The 26,701-nt window shown below is 39.9% G+C and overlaps 1 protein-coding gene and 1 pseudogene across 1 annotated transcript; both read left to right on the top strand.

Annotated features, from left to right (window-relative positions):
- The first annotated feature begins 15,507 nt into the window (after window positions 1–15,507).
- Window positions 15,508–17,265, top strand: LOC127075505 (common plant regulatory factor 1-like; annotated as a pseudogene).
- Window positions 17,266–18,273: 1,008 nt separating this feature from the next.
- On the top strand, window positions 18,274–19,671 carry LOC127137540 (leucine-rich repeat receptor protein kinase EMS1). Its single transcript, XM_051063999.1, has 3 exons — window positions 18,274–18,625; window positions 18,769–18,887; window positions 19,075–19,671. The coding sequence occupies exons 1-3, from the start codon at window positions 18,274–18,276 to the stop codon at window positions 19,669–19,671; spliced, it is 1,068 nt and encodes a 355-aa protein (XP_050919956.1).
- The last annotated feature ends 7,030 nt before the right edge of the window (window positions 19,672–26,701 follow it).

Genomic DNA, 26,701 nt, shown 5'->3' with positions numbered 1-26,701 from the left:
TGTCATCGGCTAAGATGAACATATCAAGGATTAACTCTCTGAGGAACAAAATAGGGATTACAACTACCTTTTTATTGGGTAGAATACCAATCATGAGAATATCCGCCACTGGTTAAAGTGAACATATCAAGGATAGACTCCACGGGGGAAGAAAAGATATCCGTCACCGGTTTGGATGAACATATCAAGGATATACTTTTCGAGGAATAGATCCACTAGGGATTCTGCTGAGGAGAAAAAGGGTACTTTTGTCGGGTATTGGGAAAGAAGTAACAAACTGCAAACTAAGAAGAATATTACCAGTTACTGGGTAATAGACTCTTAGGGGACCAAAATATCTATCTAGGTAAGATCTAGAAAGAAAACGGTCAATCAAGCCTCAACCCATTGAGGACATAACTCAAGCGGAGTAATTCCATCCAGAAAATTTGCTGGAGAGGAAACTGAAATAACGATCATCCACGAGGAAACAAACTCAGTGGGGAAACGGAGAAAGGTTAAATTCTTTCTGCTTAAGGGGCTGACACTCTACAATTGAAGGAGGACTGACACGAGATTTGGTATGGGGATAAAGTACCACCATGACAGAGAATGAGAATCTCAAACAAATCAAAGGTGGAGATACAGGATATGCAAATCATGAAATTATATGAATGTATATGTATATGTATATGTATATATGATGATTATGTTGACAAAACGATCACAAAGGATACAAAGGTGTCGCAAAGAAATTGAACCACCGATACAATCCTCGGCCAATCCATAAATCATGGAGACAAACTACTGGAGAACAGAGAGATCAACATCCTCAACAGATCTCCTCTGTCTTTCCCCGGCCAGGGTTGAGTCTTTGGGATAGAACATCCAAATCTGTGGGGAATTTTAGGTCAACACCATAAAATGGGAGACAACCCTACTGGGGAAGAATCAAAAAGCTGCTCAGGCACCAGGAGGAAACTCTAAATGGGGAGCAAAGATACGACGATTGATGGGGACACCAAAGCGGTCTACCGGGGAAGATCAAAACATCTCTTGATGACGATCCACCCGTTGAGGAAATACGAACTCCACCGAGGAAGGCCGAAACTCTGTTGGAGACAAGGACACGCCGCAACCAACTCAGCTGGGGATAAAGAAAGAAGCTCCACTGGGGATCGAACACTCCGCCAAGGAACTGAATCAACACAAACGTCTAGGGATACCCGAAGAGTTAACTGCTTGGGGAACCTCAGATGCTTCACACTTAAGGACTTGCTTTTTACCGAAATATTGTTGATATTCTTTTTACTTGTTTTGGAAAATTTCTTGCTTTTATATATTAAAGAAAATTGATTTTGATTTAAAAATTTAATTTCAAAATGATCATAATAAAATTTAAAACTATTGGCTGAAGTAAAATAAGAGTAGAAACAATTTGGATAAAGGCTCAACTTTATTTAATATGATGGTATTCTGTAAATGACAAGACTCCATAGATTTTACAAAGTTGAAAATGGTAATTTACATGGAAAAGAATTACATTGAATACAAATGATCCTTAATCCTTCTACCAACTCTTGATATCCACTGTGCTTTTGACCGCTGCTGGAGATGAACTGATGTCAACCCTTGTGCTCAAACAAATTTTCAAAACCCTGAAGATCAGCAGAATGCAGTTACTTGCCATAATTCCTAATTTTGCATAAGTTGCCCCAAGGTGGGGTACTCAACTTATCGAGAAATTCTTTCTGTTTTATGACTATAATTTTTTCTTGGATCGCCCTTTCGGGTTTTCAATCCACCGAGACGCTCATTTTTGCCTAAGCCGCCCTTTCGGGTTTTCAACTTAGCGAGTTGTTCTTTTTTTTAGGCAAAGTATCTCTTGATTGCATCCGCGTTCACAATACGAGTGAACTCTTCACCATCCATAGTTGTAAGAATCAATGCACCGCCTAAAAAAGCTCTCTTGACAACATATGAACCTTCATAATTGGGAGTCCATTTTCCTCTGGAATCTGGCTTGAATGATAAAATCTTCTTGAGCACAAGGTCTCCTTCTCTGAACACTCGAGGTTTGACCTTCTTATCAAAAGCTTTCTTCATTCTCTGCTGATATAACTAACCATGACACATGGCAGTCAATCTCTTCTCTTCAATTAAATTCAACTGATCAAACCTGGTCTGACACCATTCATCTTCAGTCAACTTGGCTTCCATAAGCACACGTAATGAAGGAATCTCAACCTCTACGGGGAGCACTGCTTCCATACCATATACGAGAGAAAAAGGGGTTGCCCCTGGTAAAGTGCGGACGGATGTACGATACCCATGCAAAGCAAATGAGAGCATCTCATGCCAATCCTTGTACGTGACAACCATCTTCTGGATAACCTTCTTGATAATCTTATTCGTAGCTTCAACATCCCCATTCATCTTGGGTCTATAGGGAGAAGAATTATGATGTGCAATCTTGAAGTCTTTGCAAAGAGCTTCCACCATATTATTATTCAAGTTCGATCCATTGTCAGTAATGATCTTACTTGGCACACCATAACGGCATATGATTTAATTCTTGATAAACCTTACAACAACTTGCTTGGTCACATTTGCATATGGTGCCACTTTAACCCATTTTGTGAAATAATCAATTGCCACCAAAATGAAATGATATCCATTCAAAGCTTTGGGCTCAATTATCCCAATCATATCAATTCCCCACATGGAGAAGGGCCATGGGGAAGAGATAACATTTAATAGTGTCGAAGGAACATGAATTTTATCAGCATAAATTTGACATTTATGGCATTTCTTCACAAATTTGCAATAGTCAGATTCCATTGTCATCCAATAGTAACCTGCTCGCAACATCTTCTTTGCCATTGCATGTCCATTGGAATGAGTACCAAAGGAACCTTCATGCACTTCGGTCATCAACAGGTCTGCTTCGTGTCTATCCACGCATCTGAGCAGAACCATGTCGAAGTTTCTCTTGTACAGTACATCACCATTTAAGTATAAATTACCGGCTAACTTTCTCAAAGTCTTCTTATCTTTCAAAGATGCCCCAGGCGGGTAAATCTGACTTTGGAGGAAAATCTTGATATCATAATACCACAGTTTCTCATCTTTGATCTCTTCAACAGCAAACACATGACCTGACCTATCAAGACGCATTACAGACAAATTGGGAACTTCATTCCAATACTTCACTACAATCATTGATGCCAACGTTGCAAGATCATCTGCCATCCGGTTCTCATCTCGAGGGATATGATGAAATTCAACCCTTGTAAAGAAAGTTGAAATCCTCCTCGCATAATCTCTATATGGTATTAAACCAAGTTGGTTCGTCTCCCAATCTCCTTTGGTATGATTCACAACCAAAGCTGAATCACCGAAGACATCCAAATATTTGATTCTGAGATTCATGGCCTCCTCAAGCCCCATAATGCAAGCTTCATATTCTGCCATGTTGTTTGTACATTTGAAAGTCAATCTAGATGTAAATGGTAGATGCGTGCCTTGAGGAGTAATAATCACCTCCCCAATGTCATTTCCATATTGATTAATAGCTCCATCAAATACTATGCCCTAATGGGAACCAGGTTCTGGCCCTTCTCCTAGAAATGGTTCATCACAATCTTTCATTTTCAAGTACAAAATCTCTTCATCAGGAAAATCATATTGTAATGACTGATAATCTTCAATTGGTTGGTCAGCCAAATGGTCAGCCAAGATACTATCTTTAATCGCTTTCTGAGATCGGTATTTGATATCATACTCTGATAACAACATCTGCCAACGGGCAATTCTCCCAGTTAAAGAAGACTTCTCAAATATATACTTGATTAGATCCATTTTGGATATCAACCAAGTGGTATGATTCAACATATACTGGCGTAGCCGCTTGACAGCCCAAGCCAATGCGCAGCAAGTCTTCTCAAGCATAGAATACCGAGTCTCACAGTCAATGAACTTCTTAATGAGGTAGTAAATTGCAAATTCTTTCTTTCCAGTCTCATCTTGCTGACCAAGAACACATCCCATATTATCTTCTAGCACAGTCAAATACATGATCAATGGTCTTCCTTTTTAACAAGTGGAGACAAAATTTGAGGTTCAAGCAAATATTCTTTTATACTATCAAATGCCTTCTGGCAATCTTCGGTCCAATCACAAGACTGATCTTTCCGAAGAAGCTTGAATATAGGCGCACATGTGGCAGTCATGTGGGAGATGAACCTGGAAATATAATTCAAGCGACCGAGAAAACCTCTGACTTGCTTCTCAGTTTTGGGCGTAGACATCTCTTGTATCGCTTTGACCTTGGCAGGATCAACTTCAATACCCTTCTCGCTGACAATAAAGCCCAACAACTTACCAGACCGAACACCAAAAGTACACTTACTGGGATTCAAGCGGAGTTTATACTTCCTCAAACGCTGGAATAACTTCAACAAATGCTCAACATGTTCTTATTCATCAGTTGGTTTAGCAATCATGTCATCAACATAAACTTCAATCTCTTTATGCATCATATCATGAAAAAGAGTAGTCATTGCTCTCTAGTAAGTTGCACCAACATTCTTTAAACCGAAAGGCATCACTCTATAATAGAATGTTCCCCAGGGTGTAATGAATGTGGTCTTCTCCATATCTTCGGGTGCCATCTTGATTTGATTATATCCGGAAAATCCATCCATAAACGAAAAGACTTTGAATTTAGCAGTATTGTCTACCAACATATCAATGTGTGGCAGAGGGAAATCATCTTTCGGATTGGCTCTATTCAAATCTCTATAATCGACACACATGCGGACTTTTCCATCTTTCTTCGGCACATGCACAATATTGGCCACCCATTGCGAATACTCAACAGTTACAAGCAAACCGACATAAATCTGCTTCTGCACTTCCTCTTTGATCTTCATAGCCATATCAGGATGCGTTCTTCTCAACTTCTGCTTGATTGACGGACATTCTGGTTTCAACGGCAATCTATGCTCCACAATCTCAGAATCCAAACCAGGCATGTCTTGATAGGACCAAGCAAATACATCTGAATACTCTCGAAGAAGATCAATCAACCCCTTCTTAGCATCTGGACACAATCGAGACCCAATCTTGACTTCCCTCACATCATCTTTGGAACCTAAGTTGACTAGCTCAATCTGTCTTCAAACGGCTGAATAATCTTTTCATCTTGCTCAAGAAGACGAGACAATTCTTCACTCATCTCTATATCACTTTCCTCCTCGGCTTCAAACACAGGGAATTTAAAATTTGGAAAAGGAGAAGGATCATTGTATTCAATGGGGGTTAGGAACCAACCTGCATAATGGTTTGATATTTTGATTTTAGAGAAGTGAATTTGTGACCAAATATTATGCAGATGGACAATTATATTGTTTATTTATGTTTTTTGTGATTACCATTTTCAGAATAAAGCAAAAAGTAAAAATAAACATCAAAGATGTGGATGAATATAATTAATTTTATTGATGATCAATTTAAAATGCTCAAACAATGTTCACTTCTCCCTTAGGCATAGGAGAAGGATTTTAAAATATAAAAGCAATTACTTAGATTGATGCAAAATAATAGGAATATCAACAGCAGTCCAGTTGTTGCATGTCCCTCCATGCGTAACAAAGTTGGTGCAGTCTTCCTCTTCATTGTCCTCTAGCACAGCAACTAAGTTTTGTTCATTCCCATGAATGAACCCTCCGCTACGGAAGCTAAGTTTCATCTCTTCAGATCTAACGGCTGAACGGCCCTTCTGGAACCCCAAACCAGTTCTTCCACTGTTATCGGCGACCTCTACCACGCACCCCCACTGATCAACGAGGACATAGGTGCCCCAATTCTCTTCTCAGCAGCAATAGATAAGGCTTGGAACGGAGTTCCAACCTCATCCTCAACTTCCACATAGGAGAAAGATGACAGATGGCTAACCAACAATGCCTTCTCTCCTCCAACAATTACCAGCTTGCCATTTTTGACAAATTTGAGTTTCTGATGCAGAGTGGAAGTAACAGCTTCTGCCTCGTGAATCCATGGCCTTCCCAATAAACAACTGTAGGCCGGGTGAATATCCATTACCTGGAAAGTAATCTGAAAACCACTCAGACCTATCTTGATTGGAAGGTCCACTTCTCCAATAACTGTTTTGCGCAAGCCATCAAAGGCTTTGACAATCACCTCACTATACCTCATGGGAGCTCCCTGGTAAGATAGCTTTGACAATGTTGACTTTGGAAGCATATTGAGTGACGAACCGGTGTCAACGAGCACGTTTGACAAAGCATCTTCTTTACAATTCATCAAAATATACAAAGCCAAATTATGATTTCTTCCCTCCTCAGGGAGTTCTTCATCGCAAAAGCTCAAATTATTACATAAAGTGATGTTAGCCACAATGTGATCAAATTGACCCATAGTAACATCCTGCTCCACATATTCCTGTTCAAGAACTCTCTACAGTGCTTCTCTGTGTGCTTCAGAATTCAAAAGCAGAGACAACACAGAAATCTTTGAGGGAGTCTTGAGCAACTGCTCGACCACATTAAATTCGCTCCTCTTAATCATTCGGAACACCTCATCATCATCATTGGCTTTCAAATTGCTGGATTCACCAGACTTATCCTTTGAACAGCCAACAGGGTCAACAATAGGCACCTCTGCCTTCTTACCAACCACTGTTTCTTCTCTATTCTCCGGGAATACCGGTCCAAAAACTCGACCACTGCGGGTCACCTTCGTCGCATCAGCAATGCTCACCACTGAACTGGTCGTAGGCAATGGAACCTCTTGACCATTCTCTAACATTGTAGCATTATACTGGTATGGTACAACGTTGTCAGATGCATACGGGATTGGGCCCGTTAACTGTATTACCAACGGTGATACTGATCTATTGCTGATGTTCTTGTTACTGCTGGTATCATACTGAATCACCAACCACTCTGGTTGCTTGAAAACAGGCACTATGACATTAACACCGTCATATTCATGACGGGATTGACAAATCTGAATCATGCCTTCATCCATCAGACGCTGGATGTCCCTTTTCACAACAACACACCCCCTTGGGTCCACGCTACAAATATCACAACCATCGTGATCATGTTCACAGTCACTCACCAAACAGATATCTTTATGCATTTGTACCAAAGATCTTTGGATAAACCAGACATCAAAAACTTTGAATTCACCGGGACAGCCGTCCACCATGTTAACTAAAGAATTCCCATGAGCGGGCAAGGGATTAGCTTTCACATTAGGCATGCGGTCTTCAAAAGACACCATGCCACTCTTCATAAGCTTTTGAACCCCATACTTCAGCGGATAACAGTTCTCAATATCGTGCCCAGGTGCACCTTGATGAAAAGCACAACGAAGCTCGGGTTTATACCACCATGGAAGTGGTTCTGGGATCTGCAGTGGGTTCCTCGGTTGAATCATATTTTTTAGGACTAATGATGGGTACAGTTCTGCATATGACATAGGAATCAGGTCGAAAGAGACCTTCTTCCTCTCGAAGTTCTGTTATTGGTGATGATTGTTGTTGGAATTGTTGTTGTTGTAGGTGTTTGTTCTTTGTTGCGGTTGTTATTATTGACGTTGATTTTGATATTGCTGTTGTTGTTATTGTTGAATTGGTGTTGTTTGCTGATTAGAAAAAACTGGGATAATAGAAGATACTTGATGGTGATGATGTTGACGGGGTGGTAGATTTCTTCTTACTTGAGGCCTCCTCTGCCTCCCATTGGAAATTGCGTTGGTCTCATTATCCTTCCTTTTACTGAAACTACTCCCATATTTCTTGCTTGTCGACGCCTCATCTTTTGACAATCGTCCTTCACAGACCCCCTCTTTAAGTCTCATCCCCATGTTTACCATTTCGGTAAAATCACTAAGGGCACTTGCAATCATACGTTCATAATAAAATAAACTCAGGGTTTTCAGAAATATTTTTGTCATCTCTTTCAACTCCAAAGGAGGAATGATCTGGGCAACCAACTCCCTCCATCACTGGGCATACTCCTTGAATGTCTCCTTATCTTTCTGAGACATGAACCTCAGCTGGTCCCTATCCGGCGCCATATCCACGTTGTACTTGTACTGTTTCACAAAATCTTCCCCTAGGTCATTGAAAGTGTGGATGCTTGCACTATCTAACCCCATATACCAACAAAGTGCAGCACCTGCCAGGCTATCCTGGAAGTAGTGAATCAGCAGTTGGTCATTATCTGTCTGGGTTGACATCTTGCGGGCATACATCACAAGATGACTGAGTGGACAAGAATTCCCCTTATATTTCTAAAATTCAGGCACTTTGAATTTCATTGGGATTTTCACATTGGGCACTAAGCACAGTTCAGCAGCACTCTTCCCAAACAGATCTTTGCCTCTCAACATCTTCAATTCCTTGCGCAGCTCAAGAAATTGGTCTTTCATTTCATCCATCTTCTCATAGACACCCGGGCCCTCATATGGCTCGGAATGATAGATGGTGTCCTCCACACGAGGCAAAGTGTGCACAACTGGAGGTGGCACGGACATGACCGGGCTAGATGTCAGCATGGAAGCAAAAGTAGGAGTGAAACCTTCTGGCACAAAATTCGGAGGCATTCCCCACGGGAATCCAGCAGACAAGTTTTGAGCAAAGTGGACGGTAGCAGCAGGCACCGTAGAGGTAACCACCTCAGAAATGACAGTCCTCGTGGGAGGAGTTGCAGGCGTTGGAGAAGCTTGGCTCTAAGCAGCTAGAACTGACTCCATCATGGCAGTCAGTCGGGCAATCTCCTCTTTCAAATCTCGGTTCTCTTGCTCAAGGTGCTCCATGATTCTCTGGTGATTGGCTTTGGTGTTGCACCGGTGAGTTAGCTTGGCTAAAGCACAGAAGAACACCAATCAGACACCTGGAAAAAAACTTGCTTATGCAAATGATGCATGCAATGCTTGATTATTTTTTATTTCCAAGGAACTTACTATATCATTTGCAAATATATATAATTGAAATGGCAATTGCAACAATTTGATATGACCAAAAATCTCTTTTTTATTTATATAAATTGGAAGGATTACACTGAGTACAATTTCAGAAACCAAGGATCCCTAACAACAGCGTCAGAAGATCTGGCTGAAGGCGCGTACTTCCTTCGAATGCGGCGGATCTCAATCTCAAAAGAAGCCTTCATCTGAGTCTTCTCGAGGACAAGCTGGTCAATAATCTTCTTCCAAGCAACGGAAGGCTAAGGCATGCTAGAAGATGAAACCTTTGGCTCTCTCTGTCTCTTCGTCACTCGGTCTTCAAGTATCTCAATCAGTGCATCTTTGTCCTTAGACTCCAATAGCAACTCTTCATGCTTCTTGCTCAAAGCATGGAAACGCTCTTTCCACATATCCTTCTCTTACTTCATCTTGGTGAGCGCGTCTTCCAACTCCTCTACGTCTTGGTTAGGGAGAGTTAATGGCTTAACCACAACCATAAACATAGGTCTTTCACAAGGATAAGGCATCTTCAACTCCAAAGCTCTCTTCTTCACCCAAAAAGTGTAAGCTTCCAAAGCTACACAATTGTGCGGACCAAGCTCGAATCTTCATTTCATATGCACATAATGCCAAGCATGCACAATCTTCTAGCAACATGTTATTAGGCTTGTCTCTCAAGGGGAACCCAAGTTGACGACGAGCCAAAGCAGGGTTGTAGATAATTCCTCCTTGTGTACCAATGAGGGGCACATTAGAGAATTCACCACAACTATCAATAATCTCCAAACTGCTTAAGGACGGATCATACCAAACTATATCATCATTAGTGAGAGACATAAGTCTCTGAGACCACCTTAGACATTGTTTGTTCTCCACAAAAGCAGGTGTCTGAGGTAAGTGCAAAATAAACCACTTATACAGAAGAGGAATGCAACAGACAATCGTTCCACCACCTTTAGAATTCCGTAGATGCAAAGAGAAATACATATCACCCAACAAAGTAGGCACATGATTCCTAATCAAGAAAAGTCTAATGGCGTTAACATCAACAAAATCGTGAATGTTAGGGAATAAAGCTAATCCATAGATGAGAAACACAAAGATAGCTTCAAAAGCATCCACACTACCAGCTTGAGCAAAAGTGGTAGCTTCCTTGATGAGGAAAACAGATGGCAACCCAAATAACCCTCCTTTCTTCACCCAATGAGCCTCTATCTCAGACCTCTTCAAGTGAAGAGTTTCAGCAATAATACTAGACCGGGGAATCTCCTCCAATCCACTAAAAGGTACTATACTAGAAACAGGTATCCCCAAAAGATGAGAATACTCCTCCAAGGTAGGCACAAGCTAAAAATCTGGGAAAGTGAGACAATGGTAGAGAGGATCATAGAACTGCACCAATACACTCAACAACCCTTCAACTACATCAGCAGACAAGATGGACAGAAGCTTTCCATGACGTTGTTTGAAGTCCAAGGGATCTAATACAAAATATGCTAGCTTCCTTAACTCTTTCAAGTCGGGACATCTGAAACTGTACTTCTTAGTGTTCCTTCGTCCACAATCCATGGTCTGAAAATATTTGCAAATGATACCTTAGTTCCTTGAAATTTTGTGTGATGAATGTTATGATGCGCATGAATGCATTAATGCAACAATCACAAATAAGGGACCACACACAAGGCAAACAAAGGTCAAGGGATGAATCAAGTCATTGTCAAGATCATTCATCCATTTTGGTGGATTATGGTTTACACCTTATCAACATCCAAGTTCCATTGATATTGACAAGACTTGATTGGATCAACCAAGAATCAAGGGTTTGTTGCAAGTCACGAGCATGGAGTCTGGGTAAGAGCCATCCCAAAGGAGTGTACTAAGGATAAAAACCTGTAGATCATTTTCTAAAAAGTTCCCAGAGTCTTAATTTCATCTATCAGATATTACAAGTTAAGATGACTGACTCATCGACCCATAATATTCTCAAGAGAAACTCTTCTGAGTGTAGTATAGTGTAACAACTGTTATCAAGTCTACACTTGAACAGTTTCCGCACTACATCTTAAATAGGCCAAGATGGGTTAGGTGTTCTAAGGTCCTCGACTTCTCAGACCCAATTAGAAATAGTAATGCCTAACCACAAATACTTGTGTGACATTTCCAAATCTAAAGGAGTCTCCACTGAGCAGATGGATCTCAAGCCAACTTGTTAAGGACTACTCCACACAAGTCGAACATGACTATACCATCCTCTTATCTTAATTGCACTCAAGTTCGGGTTAAAACATATCTCACCACTCAGAGATCACCAAGCACAACAAGAAGATTATATCACACATACATATATACAAACATCACATATATACAAATATATTCACACAAAAAGTAGGCTAAATCCACTGGAGACTACTCCCCAACAGAGTCGCCACTTAATTTCTGTAGTGGGAAATTCATGATCATCAAGCTATTGACAAACTAGAGATCAATTAACAAGAGTCGCCACCGCGCTTTTATTGTTTCCAAGGGAAAAGGGAAAAAGTACGAACAAAACCCAATAAGTAAGAAGTTTTCAAATAAAAACTAATAAAAGTCAGAGATCACAAGTAAGGGGGTTGGTTACACAGAAGGAAGGTGTTAGCACCCAAAGTATCCTAGGTACTCCTAGGGAGCCCTTTTTGTGTGTATATGTATTTTGTACAAAGTGATATTTACAAACAAATAGAATGGGGGGATGAGAAAAGAATTCATTAATTATATTTTTTATGTTTGACAAGACCTTCGGTCTTGTGCCTACATACCAACATAAAAATTAGGGATCAAAACCTCGTAGTCTGTGCTATAAATTTCAAAATGAGTGTGTTGGTTTTAACAAAATTTAAGTTTGAAAGACACAAAGGCCTAAAAATGGTTTGATTGAGTTAGTTCTTTTTGGCTTTTTGAAAGTTTAAGTCAAGTATAGTTAAGTTTATTTACAAGTTTGATTTAAGAAAATAAGTTTGAAAATGCAATGGCATAAGGCCAAAGTTTCTATCTTTTGAAAGTGGTCAAAGTTTAGAACAAAAGTAGTTCACACAAAGAAGGTTTTGAAAATGGAGGGAGAGATTTTAAAATTAAAGAAATGGGGAGAAGATGAAGAGACTACCCTATGCACAAAATTTAAAAGTTTAAAGTTGAAAAGATCTGACCAAATGGGTAGCAGTCCAATAGACAAGTATGTCAATAGAAACCCAGAATTCCTTGGATTTTTAGATTCAAACAACACACAAATGCACAATCATATCAATCTTGAAGAGCAAAGGCATAAAATAAAGATGGCCTCATCCAAGCTTATCCACTTCATGATCTTCTTCAGAATAGCCCATGTAGCAGATGAATTCCACAAATCACAGGTTCAACATAACAACTTAACAATGATCAATGTTGTAGATGAACTAGAGAGATCTTGAGTGATGTATCAGATGAACTTCAAATTGCAAACACTTGGTTCTTCATCAAATTGGCATTGGCCAAGTCCATTAGCAAAGGAATGTTGCCTAAGTTCTAAGTCCAATTGGGCAAGATCAAACCAACAGTCCACTCAAAAGTCTTTTAGGGTTTTTGTTGTTATTATGTACATTTATGGTCAAAGACCACACAAACAAGCAAAATAGCACAAAAACAAAATATATCACACAATATGGTCCAAATGGACAAAGAGAAAATTACATTAACATAAACGATTAGAATGATATGTATAATGGCAAATGAAACAAAGTGCTAAAAATAAATTGCATTAAAGTAAAAGCTTGAAATTAAAAGTCAATAGTTAGTAAGTTAGAGGTTAGTTTTGTTTTGCTTTTGATTTCAAGACATTCTTTGGAGAACACTCAACCCACTTGCCACAAGCATGGATCCTTGGACCAAAACATCTTCCAAAGGAAGGAAAGAAGGCCAAGTTTCCACACAATACCATGTAAGGGGGGAGACTTACAATCTCACTAACTAGAATGCTTATGCCTTTTGGTCACAAATTTAGCGCTATGTTAAGCAATCGTAATTGGACTTATGTAGAAGTCACAACTATTTGAGGCCGGGCAATAGACTTTTGGTGTTAATGCATGTTGGAGACATAGTATTATGAACTATGCTTATTAAACATACCACACACAAAAAATATGCAAAAGGTGTGGCCTAATCTCATCCATACTGATGTTAATCTTTCAATCAACTAGCATTAGGATTTTGAGATGTCATTGGCCAAATGAAAATGAATGGATGAAGAAGGGGAATTAGGTGAAGAGGGAAGGGGATGAGTGAGATCACAAATTGGTCAAAGGAGGACTTTTACCAAATTAATATCATTCATTCATTTTGGGAGATGGAATGTACATTCATCAATCCCCTATATCCAATGATATTAACTTGACAAAGTCAAATCAACCTTGACCAAGGCCCAACAACAAACAATCAAACTCAATTAAGTCAATACAAATGGTCAACACAATGAAAATGGCATTTATTTAATTAAAAATAGTAAAATGGTGTATTAAAATCAAATATATTTTGTCCAAATCCTAAAATCTCATCAAAACACCAAATAAATGGCCATGAGATTTATCATAGGTCAAACAAGGTCAAAGGACCTTGGAGAAAAAATTTCATAATTTTTGGACACTTAAAAATATTTTTAATCAATTAAAAACAAATGAAAAATCAATTAATTCATGAAAAATATTAATAATGATCCAAAAAGTAATTTTAATTCAGAATACGGAAGAGAAAAATATCTGAAATTTTTTGGTGAAAGTCCCATATTTTTTGTATCAATATTAAAATTAATATGAATTATTGAAGAAAATGCAATTAAAATAAAATTCAGAAAATCCAAAAGTACGTGGACCATCAGATCTCCCTCATTAGTTGAGGTGGCAAATTTGATGATCCAAAACACGCATTCCATGTACACCTGAGTCAACTGCGCGACAAAAGGAGTAATCACAAAGAACGATCCAGATTAAAACGTGAGACATGGATCATGTGGCTCAGACTCAAGACACATCATCACCGGAGCCAGAGCTCCGGTTGTCTTCTCCTGTGAGCTCCACCGGACTGGTCAACATGAATCATCACCAAAAAAAGAAATAGGGACATGATCTTAAAGAAAAACATCACCGAGCACGAATATGACCTCCAATTCCTCCAATTCCAAATATATTAAGAGATATGTGGAATTGAAAAATGAGGTTCATGATCTGAGTTGCCTCGATTTGGCCTCAAAGCAACTCAATCTTCTTGCCTACATTGGCATGACTTCAGACAACTCAAGAATTAATGGAATTGAGCAATAAATTGAGAGAATCGCAGAGTTTAAAATTTTTGCAAATTATCTTCAATGGAGGTCTGAACACGATGGATCTTGATCTGAATTGTGCTTGGCTTCACTTTACTTGCTTGTAGGAGAGGAATGGAAAGGTTTAGAAGCAATGGACTCCTGGAGAATTGAATTCCAAAACAGTGGAGATTCAAGCTCAAATTCAAATAAATTTATCAGGGTTATCCTATGAGAGTGAAGGGTTTTCAATGGAGATTCAAAGCTGGCGCAATGTGTGTGTGATTTCTGAGCAAATGCAGCTGTATTTATAGCCAAATCCATGTGATATTTGCACACTCTCTTCAACCTTCCAGATTTGGCAAATGATGATAGCATGGTGCATGAGTGCGCATAGGCCCATGAACTGATAGCTTGAAGTCCAAAATGAATGATCAGATATGATTAAGCAAGTTTGGAATGCAAGGCAATTGAACATTGATGCTTGAAGTTGGATCCATGCCAAATGATATCTGTCACACCCCGATTTTGACCCTGATATTCATATCATTATTTCATTCATTTTCTTTGTTCCTCACGATTTTGTTTCCTCTAACATGGTACCCCATGTTGTTTTCATGAGCATCAAGTGGCCTCCTCTTCTGTTATTGCTGCACCTTGTTGTATTTTGCGCATTCAATGCGAAGTTCTGCTGTCAACATGTTTAGATACATAGGCACATTCTGCGTCGTTGGTAAATCAAGGAAATTCAAGGATTATTGTGTTTGGATTAGAGTGGCTTACCATGTCTTAAGGGAGAATCATTATCATGTGGGTTTTTCAAGAGGGACCAAGCATGGTCGTCACCAGAATCAAGCATCTATTCTCAATGGATTAGATATATATCAGAAAATACAGTCGCAATGGAAGTCTGCATCTGTACTAAAGGAACTCTTGAATATGACATGCTGCATTTTGGCTATCTTGGTTTTGCTTTAGTTTTCTACCGAATGAGGCTAAAAATACTAAAGAAAGGAAATTAAGTCTTTAGGTATTTAAGGATGTACAACTTCGGTGTTACCATCTCGTTTCTTGCGTATCAATCTCCTTGTGTTGTTGACTTTAGAGAAATCAAAGGTGGTTACGTGGAACGGATAAATGAATTGGTTGGATTTCACATATATGATTATGGTTTTCAAATTACATCAAGATCATCATTTATAGAAATCATCATATTCATGAAGTATTTGACTCAGTCTCAGTGCTTTCTTCTTGGTGCTTGCTTACCTCATGGGAAATAGTGAGGATGGAAAATCCGTTAAGACTGAAAGGTCTTCTTCACCGGTAACAACTGATGAGACCAATCAAATCAACCAGCCTAACATTCATGTCTATCCTGATTGGGCTGCCATGCAGGCATACTATGGGCAAAGAGTCAACATTCCACCATACTTCAACTCAGTCGTTGCTTCTGGTCATCCTCCTCACCATACATGTGGGGAGCACCACAGCCTATGATGCATCCATATGGGCCGCCGTATGCACCATTTTATTCACGTGGAGGGGGTTTATACTCACCCCGGGGTTGCCATTGGGACAAGTTCACATGGCCAAGGAATTCTGTCTTCACCCGCTGCTGGGACTCCTGCAAGCATAGAGACACCAACCAAATCACCTGGAAACAGTGATCGGGGTTTAATAAAAAATTGAAAGGATTTGACGGGCTTGCGATGTCAATAGGCAATGGCAATGTTGAGAGTGCTGAGCATGGAGCGGAAAATTGGCTATCTCGGAGCGTGGATACTGAGGGCTCCAGTGATGGAAGTGATGGCAACACTACAAGGATCAATGGAACAAGGAAAAGAATCCGGGACAAAACACCAACAACCACTGATGGAGAAGGGAAAACTGTGATGCAAAATAGTCTAGTTTCTAAAGAGATTGCAGCTTCCAAAATGATGGTGCCAGTTACCCAAACCAGTGTTGCAGAAAAGTTTGTTGGACCTGTACTTTCTTCATGTATGGCCACAACACTGGAGCTGAGGAACCCTTCAACTGTTCCCACTGGTGCTCCGCAACTTGTGGAGTTTTGCCTCCCGAACCTTGGATGCAGAATGAGCGTGAGCTGAAACGAGAGAGGAGGAAACAATTAAACCGTGAATCTGCTAGAAGGTCCAGGCTGAGGAAGTAGGCTGAGGCTGAAGAATTGGCACGAAGAGTTGATGCATTGACTGCTGAGAATTTGGCGCTGAAATCGGAAATAAATGAATTTACTGAAAACTCTGAGAAGCTGAAGATAGAAAATGCTACATTAAAGGAAAAGCTGAAAAACACTCAACTGGAACAGACAAAAGAGACAATTTTGAATAGCATTGACAAGAGAGATACACCTGTAAGTACAGAAAACTTGCTATCAAGAGTTAATAATTCAAACTCTGGTGATAGAACTGCAGAGGAAGAGAATGGTTTCTGTGAGAACAAACCTATTTCTGGTGTAAAACTGCATCAACTACTTGATGCAATCCCCAGAGCTATCCTGCTGCTGCAGCAACAACAGCACAAGAAATCAATGGAACCCGCAAACAATCACAAGTATTCTCATCTCCACTGTTACATCTATTAACCCTCCTAATTCAGGAATTTCATTATTTCTCCAGAAATTAGCTCTAAATACAGGGATTGGAACGGTGAATTTTATTATTTTCTTACTTGATTGGTAGCATGTTTTGGGTGGATTTGGGATAAAACTGCTTTTCATATATAATCAGAAGCAAAACAAGAAGGGAATAGTTTGAGAATTGGAAGCTTTTGATGGCTTCTACTATGGCTGCAGATACGAGTGATTTGGAATTCGCAACCTTGCTAGAGTTGAACAGCTCTGATATAAGTTTAAATTCAACTGCATTTGTTCCACTTCGTGCTAGGCTTTTTTTTAGATGCCATGGCTGATTGTAAGATGTCGGAGTCTATTTATACAAAGGAGGATAAGGAAGGCCATCTAGCTGTTCACAGTGGAAAATTAGCTATTGTGTCTGCTCTTTTGAATACACAAGAGTCTCAAATTAGAATTACCAAAAACCTTCGTGTTTGTGGAGATTGTCACATTGCTGCAAAGTTAATCTCCAAAATAGTTGAATGTGAAATTGTTGTTAGAGATACTAATAGATTCCACCATTTTAAGGATGGTGTTTTCTCTTGTGGTGATTATGGGTGAGGGTTCTGATGAAAATTTAAACAGAACTCAACCAAACTTTCACACTCCCATTAGAGCTTCCAGTAGCTAATACAAGTAGAGGATTTGAAGAATCAAAAGCAAACAGTAGCCAACTCATTGCTGCTGATTCCCTCAATTGTTACTTTCATGTATTTCATGGATAGACCAGATAGATCCCAGCAAACAAGTACTTCGGTCACTGTAACCATTGCAGCACCAGCATCGCCTTACAGAAGCATCCTTGCTCAGGTCGAAGCCTTGACAAAAACATGGGAGTACACATCAGTTGACCGGTTTTTGCACTATCTACCATTACATCATGTCCATGGGATTTTCAATAGTTTATTCGCCCCTCTCTACGTCGGTTCCACGGTTGAGTTCCTTCCGAAATTTAGTGTCAGTGGAATTTGGAAGAGACGGCGTGAGTCATATCCAACTGAAGGATATGAGGCTGATGAGGCTATAACTGTATTCACCGGAGTTCCAATTATGTACACTCGATTAATACGAGGTTATCATGCCATGGATCCAGAGCTGCGAGCCACTCCTGCATCTAGCGCAAGGAACTTGCGTCTAATGATGTGAGGATCCTCTGCACTTCCTCAACCTGTTATGCAAGAATAGGAATCCATCATCGGACATCGCTTATTGGAGCGATATGGCATGACAGAATTTGTCATGGCACTGTCAAATCCTTTGAAAGGAGGATCATCAGGTGCAAGAAGAGCAAAGCAGAATTGCAGCAGAAGCTTTGGTTTCCATATCAGGATTTGTAGCTCAAAAAGACATCCAAATGACAACTTGTTCATCATCTGAATCTTTTAAAAATAGTCCTCTTAACTGGTTTGCTGCATTTATCTCAACAACAGTGGATCATCTAGAGAATGACAATGAAACCGATTTCAACGATAAGGTTAATGGTCTCAAGGAGTTTCTGTCTGATGAAATGGATTACTTCGAGTTCATGACCTTAAATTTGACAGATAAAAAGGACCTCGATTGCTGCTGCAAGAGTATTGACCAAACCGAGCTTCCTTTGATGATGTTGGACTTGGACAACAACAATTTCAGTGGAAAGATTCCTTCTAGTTTGTGGAACTTATCAACTCTGATGGAGTTTTCAGCCGCAAATAACCACTTGGAGGGTTCACTTTTGTGGAGATTGGGAGTGCTGTAATTCTACAAAGGCTTGTTCTTAGCAATAACCGTCTCAAAGGTACTATCCCGAAGGAAATCGGAAGTCTTCAAAGTCTTTCAGTTTTTAATTTGAATGGAAACATGCTTGAAGGAAACATTCCAATGGAGCTCGGTGCTTGTGTTTCACTCACTACATTGGACCTTGGAAACAATCAACTCAATGGCTCTATTCCTGACAAATTGGTGGAACTAAGTGAATTACAGTGTCTAGTACTTTCTCAAAATTATCTGTCGGGGTCTATTCCGTCAAAGGAATCTTCGTATTTTTGACAACTTACTGTCCTTGATTTGAGCTTTGTTCAAAATCTTGGCGTGTTTGATCTTTCGCACAATAGATTGTCAGCACGATACCAGATGAATTAGGGAGCTGTGTAGTAGTTGTGGATCTATTGCTCAGCAACAACATGCTTTCCGGGAGCATTCCGAGACCACTCTCGCGTTTGACGAATCTAACAACTTTGGATTTGTCTGGAAACTTGTGTCAGGTTCCATTCCAGCAGAGCTTGGAGATGCTGTCATACTCCAAGGTGTATATTTGGGACATAATCAACTCTCAGGTACCATTCCTGGTAGTTTCGGAAAGTTAACTGGTTTGGTGAAGCTGAATTTGACAGGAAATGTGTTGTTTGGATCAATTCCAATTAGTTTTGGGAACATGAAGGAGTTAACTCACTCGGATTTGAGCTATAACATGCTTAGCGGCGAACTTCCATCAATTATGTCAGGTGTGCAAAGCCTTGTCGGTCCTTACGTGCAGAATAATAGGCTTTCAGGCCAAGTGGGGGAGTTTTTCTCAAACTCCATGACATGGAGGATCGAGACAATGAATTTAAGCCACAATTGCTTTGACGGAAACTTGTCGTGGTCTTTGGGAAATCTTTCATATTTGACGAATTTAGATCTTCATCAGAATCAGTTGACCGATGAGATTCCTTCAGACCTTGGGAATCTAATGCAACTCGAGTATTTTGATGTTTCGGATAATACCCGGTAGGGATCAGTTGGAATCGTCTTGTTCAGAAGGCAGAAAGCATGGAGAGTCTAAGGACATACGGGGTGTAACCGAGTTGGAACTCGGTGAGATCACGGGTTTCACATTGCCATTAGGATAGATTTTTCCTTTTGAGTGCAATTACCTCTTTTGAGGAATTGCTTCCTTTTGTATTGCTCATTTGAGCCACACTTTTCCAATCAATAAAATGCATATTCAGTCAGATAATTTTGTTTTGTCTTTCATTACCGCTTTGATTGCGAAAACATCCAATTATTTTGATAAAGAATCTTTGCATTTTAAAACATACAGGTTCCTTCCAATGCATGTTTATAAGATGGAAAGCTTGAAATCTTATTTGGAAGGTCGAGTGACCCAAGTGTTGAAATCTTGACACGCCTGGGGCACGGTTTTATCTGACGATCTGTTTTGCAGGTGCTGTTAGGTATTTTCACTCACTTGCAGGTTGTGATGTGGAAGCTTTGTAACAAATCCCCAGGGAGTTCGCTTAGGGACGAATGAATGAAAGGACGGCGGGGTGACGTTGAGGCGTACGACGATCCTTGAGGATAATCAAGAAGACTCTTCAAAGTCGGAAGATTTGAAAGTTTGTAGAAATTCCCCGCAGAGTCCGAAGAGACGACGAGAGACGTCCGACGACCTTTGGAATCAATCAAGAAGACTCTTCAAAGTCGGAAAATTGAAATTTTTGTATAAATCCCAGGAGTACGTTTCTCGTCGAGAGCGAAGCGGTTGGGAATACAAGATGATGGAGCAGAAAAGGTCCAGACGAGTCTGGAAATTCTCAAAAGTGGAAAGCTGATACGAGAGTGGGAGGTGGATACTATGGTTCGACGGGTGTTCTGTACCAATTTTTCCCATTTCCCCAGCAAGGTCCCCAAGCAGAGTTAGAGGACCAACTCCTTAGCAGATTCCAGAACTGTGACTTTCCCCAGCCGAGTCAGGATGGTTATCCCAGGCAGGTTTACAACGGTGTTTCCTCAGCAGCCGGGCCAGAAGGTTGCTATCCCCGAGTGGAGCGGGTTTCAATGAAATATATCTCCAGCAGTGTTCATCCTACCAGTGGATTGGGCAGGTTCCCGTAGCGGACGAATTTTTGCATCCCCAGCTGAGTTGATTCTACCTATGGATTGCATGGGTTGTCCCCAGCGGAGTAGCATCCGTTTCCCTAGCAGGGTCAGGATGGTTATCCCCAGCAGGTGATAGATTGATGCTTCCCCAGTCGACAAGCCTGGAGATTGCTATTTCCCCAACAGAGTATCTGTGAGCATTTCCCTAGTGAAGTCGTCAGGTATCTGTGAGGGTTTCCCAAAGCAGAGTCGGGATTGATATCCCCAGCAAGTCAAAGACTGTTGTATCCCCACAGAGCGTTGGTGGTGCTTATCCCCAGCAGTTTCTCGAGCGGATTGGGTGCAAAGGAGGTTTTTCCCCAGCGAGGGTTGCCCTTTCCCAGCAGCAGCGCTATTCCCCAGTAGGGTGGAAATTGGAATATTGACGAGCTCCTCAGCAGAGTGTCTCGAGCTTCCCAGAAGAGTCCTCTGGGGGGGATACCTTTTATGCATTCATCATGTAGAATAAAGCATAGCATATTGCATAGAAAAATAAATAATCGCGTAGCATTTCCATGATTATGGAGCATTACGCAGAAAAATCAATCATGCATCATTGCAAGCATAAGCTAGTCTCAGACCGTGGATATTGTTTGAGAGGTGGTTGGCCCAGAGGTGAAGATGTTACTCCGAAGAGTTTAGCCTCATGATTGAATCAAAGATGTACCCCAGTAGTGCGATACTGGAGGAAGCTTTTCCGTCGGACAGAGATGGAAATGAAGATCGGAGAATGTTACGCGATCAGCGTGATTCAAGTCGTGGTTACTGCTTGAGATTTGGTTTCGACAGAAGTTTGGAGATGATACTCTGAGGAGTTCAACATCGTGATGTTGGGGCAACGGTATTTCCCAGTTATTCCCCGGCAAGCGTCTGCTTGGTTTTGGACATGTGGAGATATCATCCCTGTGACACCAGTAAGTGTCGTGTCGATCCCCGTCTGGTCGAGTTTTGTTCGATGTCCTATAAACATCGTTGTCCGATGTCCTGTAAACATCATTGTTCGATGTCCTGTCAACATCATTGTCCGATGTCCTGTCAACATCATTGTTTGATGCCTGTCAACATCGTTGTTCGATGTCCTGTCGACATCATTGTTCGATGTCCTGTCAACATCATTGTTTGATGCCTGTAAACATCATTGATTTGATGCCTGTAAACATCATTGTTTGATGTCCTGTAAACATCATTGTTCGATGTTTTGTAAACACCATTGTTTGATGTCTTGTAAACATCATTGTTTGATGCCTGTAAACATCATTGTTCGGTGTCTTGTAAACATCATTGTACGATGTCTTGTAAACATCATTGATTCGATGTCAGTAAACATCATTGTTTGATGTCCAGTAAACGTCGAGTTTCTTCCCAGTCATCAGTAAGTGTCTGGTCGAGTTTTCTTTGGTGTCTGTCAACATCATTGATTCGATGTCCAGTAAATGTCGAGTTTCTTCCCAGTCATCAGTCAGTGCCTGGTCGAAGGTGTACCCTCTGACATGTCGCCCTCAGAGTGGTGTTTTGGTGTTATTTCCGACAGTGCCAGCGGAATTATCACAAGAAAATGGAGAGCGGGGTTCAAATGGAGAAAGGGAAATGTTGAGGCATTTTCTGGAGAGCGGGGTTCAAATGGAGAAAAGGAGACACAAGGTGTTTTCTGGAGAACGGGGTTCACACTGGCGATCACAAGTTATCGTCAGGCGACTGGGGTTCAAATGGAGAATGGGGTTCATTATTTTGGCAAACAAAGATGTCGGGGTTCAAATGCAATGATCGGGGATCATCTGCGCGAAAGAAAAATTTTGGGGTTCAAGAAAAAGAAAATTATCCGAAAAATTTCGGGGTTCAAGAAAAGCATAAAAGAGAAGAGATAATAATAATCCCCAGCGGATGTGGTGTTCAGACCATGGTTATCCCTGCGTTACCATTTATTTTGGTATCCAGGTCGACAGTGCTGTTTCGGTGATCAGGCCGACTTTCTCCGTACCAGACGGATTTTTGTTTCAGAGATTGTTTCTTTGCCGATTCTGACAGGAATTGTTAATTATTTCCCGTCAGAGTGCAAATTGTTCGTCTGTTCTTGGTATTCAATCACTCTTCATCCTGATCATCTGAAAGCCGAGGCTGTTCATATCGACAGGTTCACAGTGGATTGAATAGGGGTAGCTGTAACACCTCAAAATTTGCCCTCCTCTCTTGGGACTAGCATAACATATTACATATCATTTTTAGGTCATTAGGCATTGCATATTGCATATCATGTGGTTACATTGTGCAAGTCATCCTCACAAGTCTTGGTCAGAAGATGGGAGGTCATGTGCAAGCTAGGGTTTTATTGGACTGATCATTAGCCATCTGAGGATGTGCAAGTTCAAATTAGGGTTTCATGATTCTCAAAGGATATTGGTCTTCATCTTGATTACAATGATTCATCATCATCATCATGGTTTGGCATCATCAAGTGTTGAAGCATGTTCCTTGAGATTAGGGTTTTGACCACTGGTCAACCCTAATCAGGTGCATTGGGCCAATCAGGGCATGATCGGGAGATGGGGTCTATGATGTATATGGGGATCATCTCATGGTTTTATTGTACATATTGAGGCTAGGGTTTCATCCTTGAGCCATTTCATCAGAAGATTGGAGCTCAGACTGATCTATGCATTGCCAAATTCATCTATCAATTGAAAAAGTCAACTGTGGTCAACTGTGCATGATTTAATGGATTTGGAGGTGGAAGAGAGTTGGATACACTTCATTCATGTTGAAACAAGTGTTATTTGACATTTCAAAGCTCAAGAATGGAGAAAATCAAGTCAAGACAAAAATTGCCAAAAATAGAAAGTGACTTGTAATGGAAGTTTCCAAAAATGGAAAGTTTTTGACCTCAAAATTACATGTCCAAGAAAGCTTCAAATGAAAATTTGTTCAACATGAAAGTTGTAGATCTTGTTCTCACCTTTCCAAAAAGTCCAAGAACTTGAAAATCCCATGTATGGTTGGCAAGTTATGGTCCATTCAATTTCAAAAATGACCCATAATCAGAGGGGCATAACTTCCACATGGAGGGTCCAAATTGAGTGATCTTTTTATGTGCAAACTCCATTTGACATGTACTTTCATGGTGCATAATTGGAATTCATCAAAAATGGTCAATGCAAAAAGTCAATTTTCAAGTGTACAGTTAAAAATCCAAGGGGCAAAATGGTCCAACTTGAGAAATAATGGGAATTTTGGCATGGGGATTTTTGCAACATCTCACAAATGCAAATTAGAAATGGTTTGAATGGTCACAAGTGCCCAAGGTTCAATATTTGACCAAGTCATTTTTGAATTGCATTTGAAATTGCACAAAGTGGCATAGCATAGTGAAAATGGAAATTACAATGCCAATGAATGTGGGACCAATGCCAACTCATCACAAATGGCATTTTGAGAGTGTGTGAGCTGTCATACAGCTGTCACAGGGCCTATGTGAAAAGTCCATTTTGCCCTTGCTTAGTAAAATGCATTTTTTGCTAATCACATTTCATTTTGGTTAATTTGGTGATTAGAGTGTGATTAAGTGGAGGTATATATCACTAATCATAACTAACTTTGGATCAGAATCACAATTTCACAAAAACTCTAACAACTTTTCCCTCCAATTCTCCAAATTCACCAAGAACCTTCAAGAACAAAATTCATTGAATCTTCCTCAAATCTTCACCATTTGGCACGATTTTTGTTTGGTTGATCTGCTACAAGCATAGGCTACAACTGTTTTGGTGATTGGAAGCAAGAAAGTGTCAAATTCGCAACTGTTCATATCTTGCTCATCAATGGCATTTGGAAAGTTCTCACATCTGGATCGTGTTTGAGCCAAGGATTCTCTTCCAATCATCTCTCTAAAGCTTCTTCTTCATCTGTTTTGCATAAGTGGAGCTCAACAAGCACGAATCCATGGCTGCCATCACCTATGAGGTATTTTTCGAATCTTACCTTTGCTCTAATTGTGATATGCATTAGAAAGATCGTTCAACGTAGAACAACATGCAATTCGTAGTTTGTGGATTGGTTAACTGTGGAAAGAGAAATCATGATTTCAAGTTTGATGTTCATTCCTTTTCATGCTCGATTCGTCTAGTATAGGGAGAATTAGGCAAAATAGTTAGCATATTCTTGATGTGCGTTGGAAGAGGAAGAGAATGGTATAAGGTTTGCGCATTTTAGTTGAGATTTGAGCGAAGCCAATTTGGAGCATGAACATGGAAGAACGCGGCCAGGAGCGAAGAAATTCTGGGATTTTCCTGCATTTGATCTGCTTCGCTGGCTTGGTAATTCAAATTCCGTGTTTCCCGCGCCTGGACTTCAATATTTACCAAAGTGCCACTGCTCCATTAATTAAACCAAAAAACATTTTAATAATTATTCCATACTATTTAACAAACTTTAAAAAATCATAAAAAAATAATTACTAGTCCAAAATTAGTGAGACTTTTTTTGATAGATCCCAAATTCTCTCTAGTTTTTTTTAGGTATGGTAACATAAGTTGTGCATGGAAAAATGTTGACCTGGCCTATTGATCTTTGACTTGTGTACAATTTTTGCATGTTTTGCCATTTTCATCATGAAATGCTCATACTCTTAAAGAAATTCATGAAAATTTTTGTGCTCATTCTGGACATGATAATGGTGATTTCCATATAAAGTTTGTGATTTTTGGATACCTGATGATTGAGATATGATTTTTTGAATCTAGGTGTGACAATTTGTGTCACACCTAGCTAGGTCAACTTCATGAATTTATTTGCATGACCTATGATTGTTGGATTGGATTGAAATTTTGCATGAATGATAATTGATATGTTGAGATGTCTTGTGAATGTTTCTGGATTTTTCTATGGCATTTTCAATTTGATTGATATTTTTCTTCTCTGTTGGTTCATTGTGCAACCTTGTGTGACACATGTTGGTATATCTTGTGTGAAATTCTCATATGGTTTTGGATGAATGTGAAATTTGGTATGCTGATTATAGACACATTGTAGGACATCATGCTTTTGGTCCCTTTCATTTCTTAATTGTTTTCACTGATTTATGAATTTTTGAAGTGAATGCTTGTGTTGATGCTATGAATTGGCTTACATAATTGTGTCTGGATTTCTTGATTTTCATTGGCCTAGTTCCTTTTGTCCAATTGAGCTGAAAATTTACATGCTATACCTTGAATGTGTCCTGTTTATGTGTGAATTATTTGAGGATTTTTGGAATTGTTTTGGTATGCTTTTGAGGGAATTCATTCTGTTTGGACTTTTGGTGTTGTATTTGACCTAGTTTGTGATGTTTTGGTCATGAAATGAAAATGGTGAATGATATGAGCATGGGATCAATTGTATTGGCTTTTGATTTGTTTTAATTTGATTTTGGTTGAATATCCCTTGTTGTTTAGATTTTTTTTCTCCCTTTTGGATCCTAGGCTTGGCCTAGTGGTCTAGTTTCTCACATTTGGTTTGACTTTTCAGGATGAAATGCAAAAGGCTTAAGGAGAATGCTTCAAGTCAATTAAATTGAGATTGTTTGATGTTGAAAACTAACATAAATTGGTTTTGTAGGTTGTGAAGCTTGAGCTTGAGCTTATAGCTTGCACTTGTGTGCATTAACCTGTGTTGTTGCTTTGTACAGATTAACTGATTAACATTTGCTGTTTATTGTTTGTCTGCCTGAGTACTGATGATACTTGATTGATTTCAGGTACACTTAGTCGCTTACAGTTCTTTAAGAACTTGCTTGCAGCTGCTTGGTTGTATAAACCACTTGAGGTAGAATCTCTTGACTTCATGTAGTCTGGGAGACCCGGCCTGTTACTTGGCCGGGCAATTGTCTGAAGTCCTCCTTAAGAGGCAATATTTGTGGTTGTTTACTTTTTGTG

This window comes from Lathyrus oleraceus, chromosome 4, assembly GCF_024323335.1.
Source record: "Lathyrus oleraceus cultivar Zhongwan6 chromosome 4, CAAS_Psat_ZW6_1.0, whole genome shotgun sequence".
NCBI lineage: Eukaryota > Viridiplantae > Streptophyta > Magnoliopsida > Fabales > Fabaceae > Lathyrus > Lathyrus oleraceus.
Note: the sequence above shows the minus strand (reverse complement) of the source record. Positions and strands in the feature narration are given on the sequence as shown.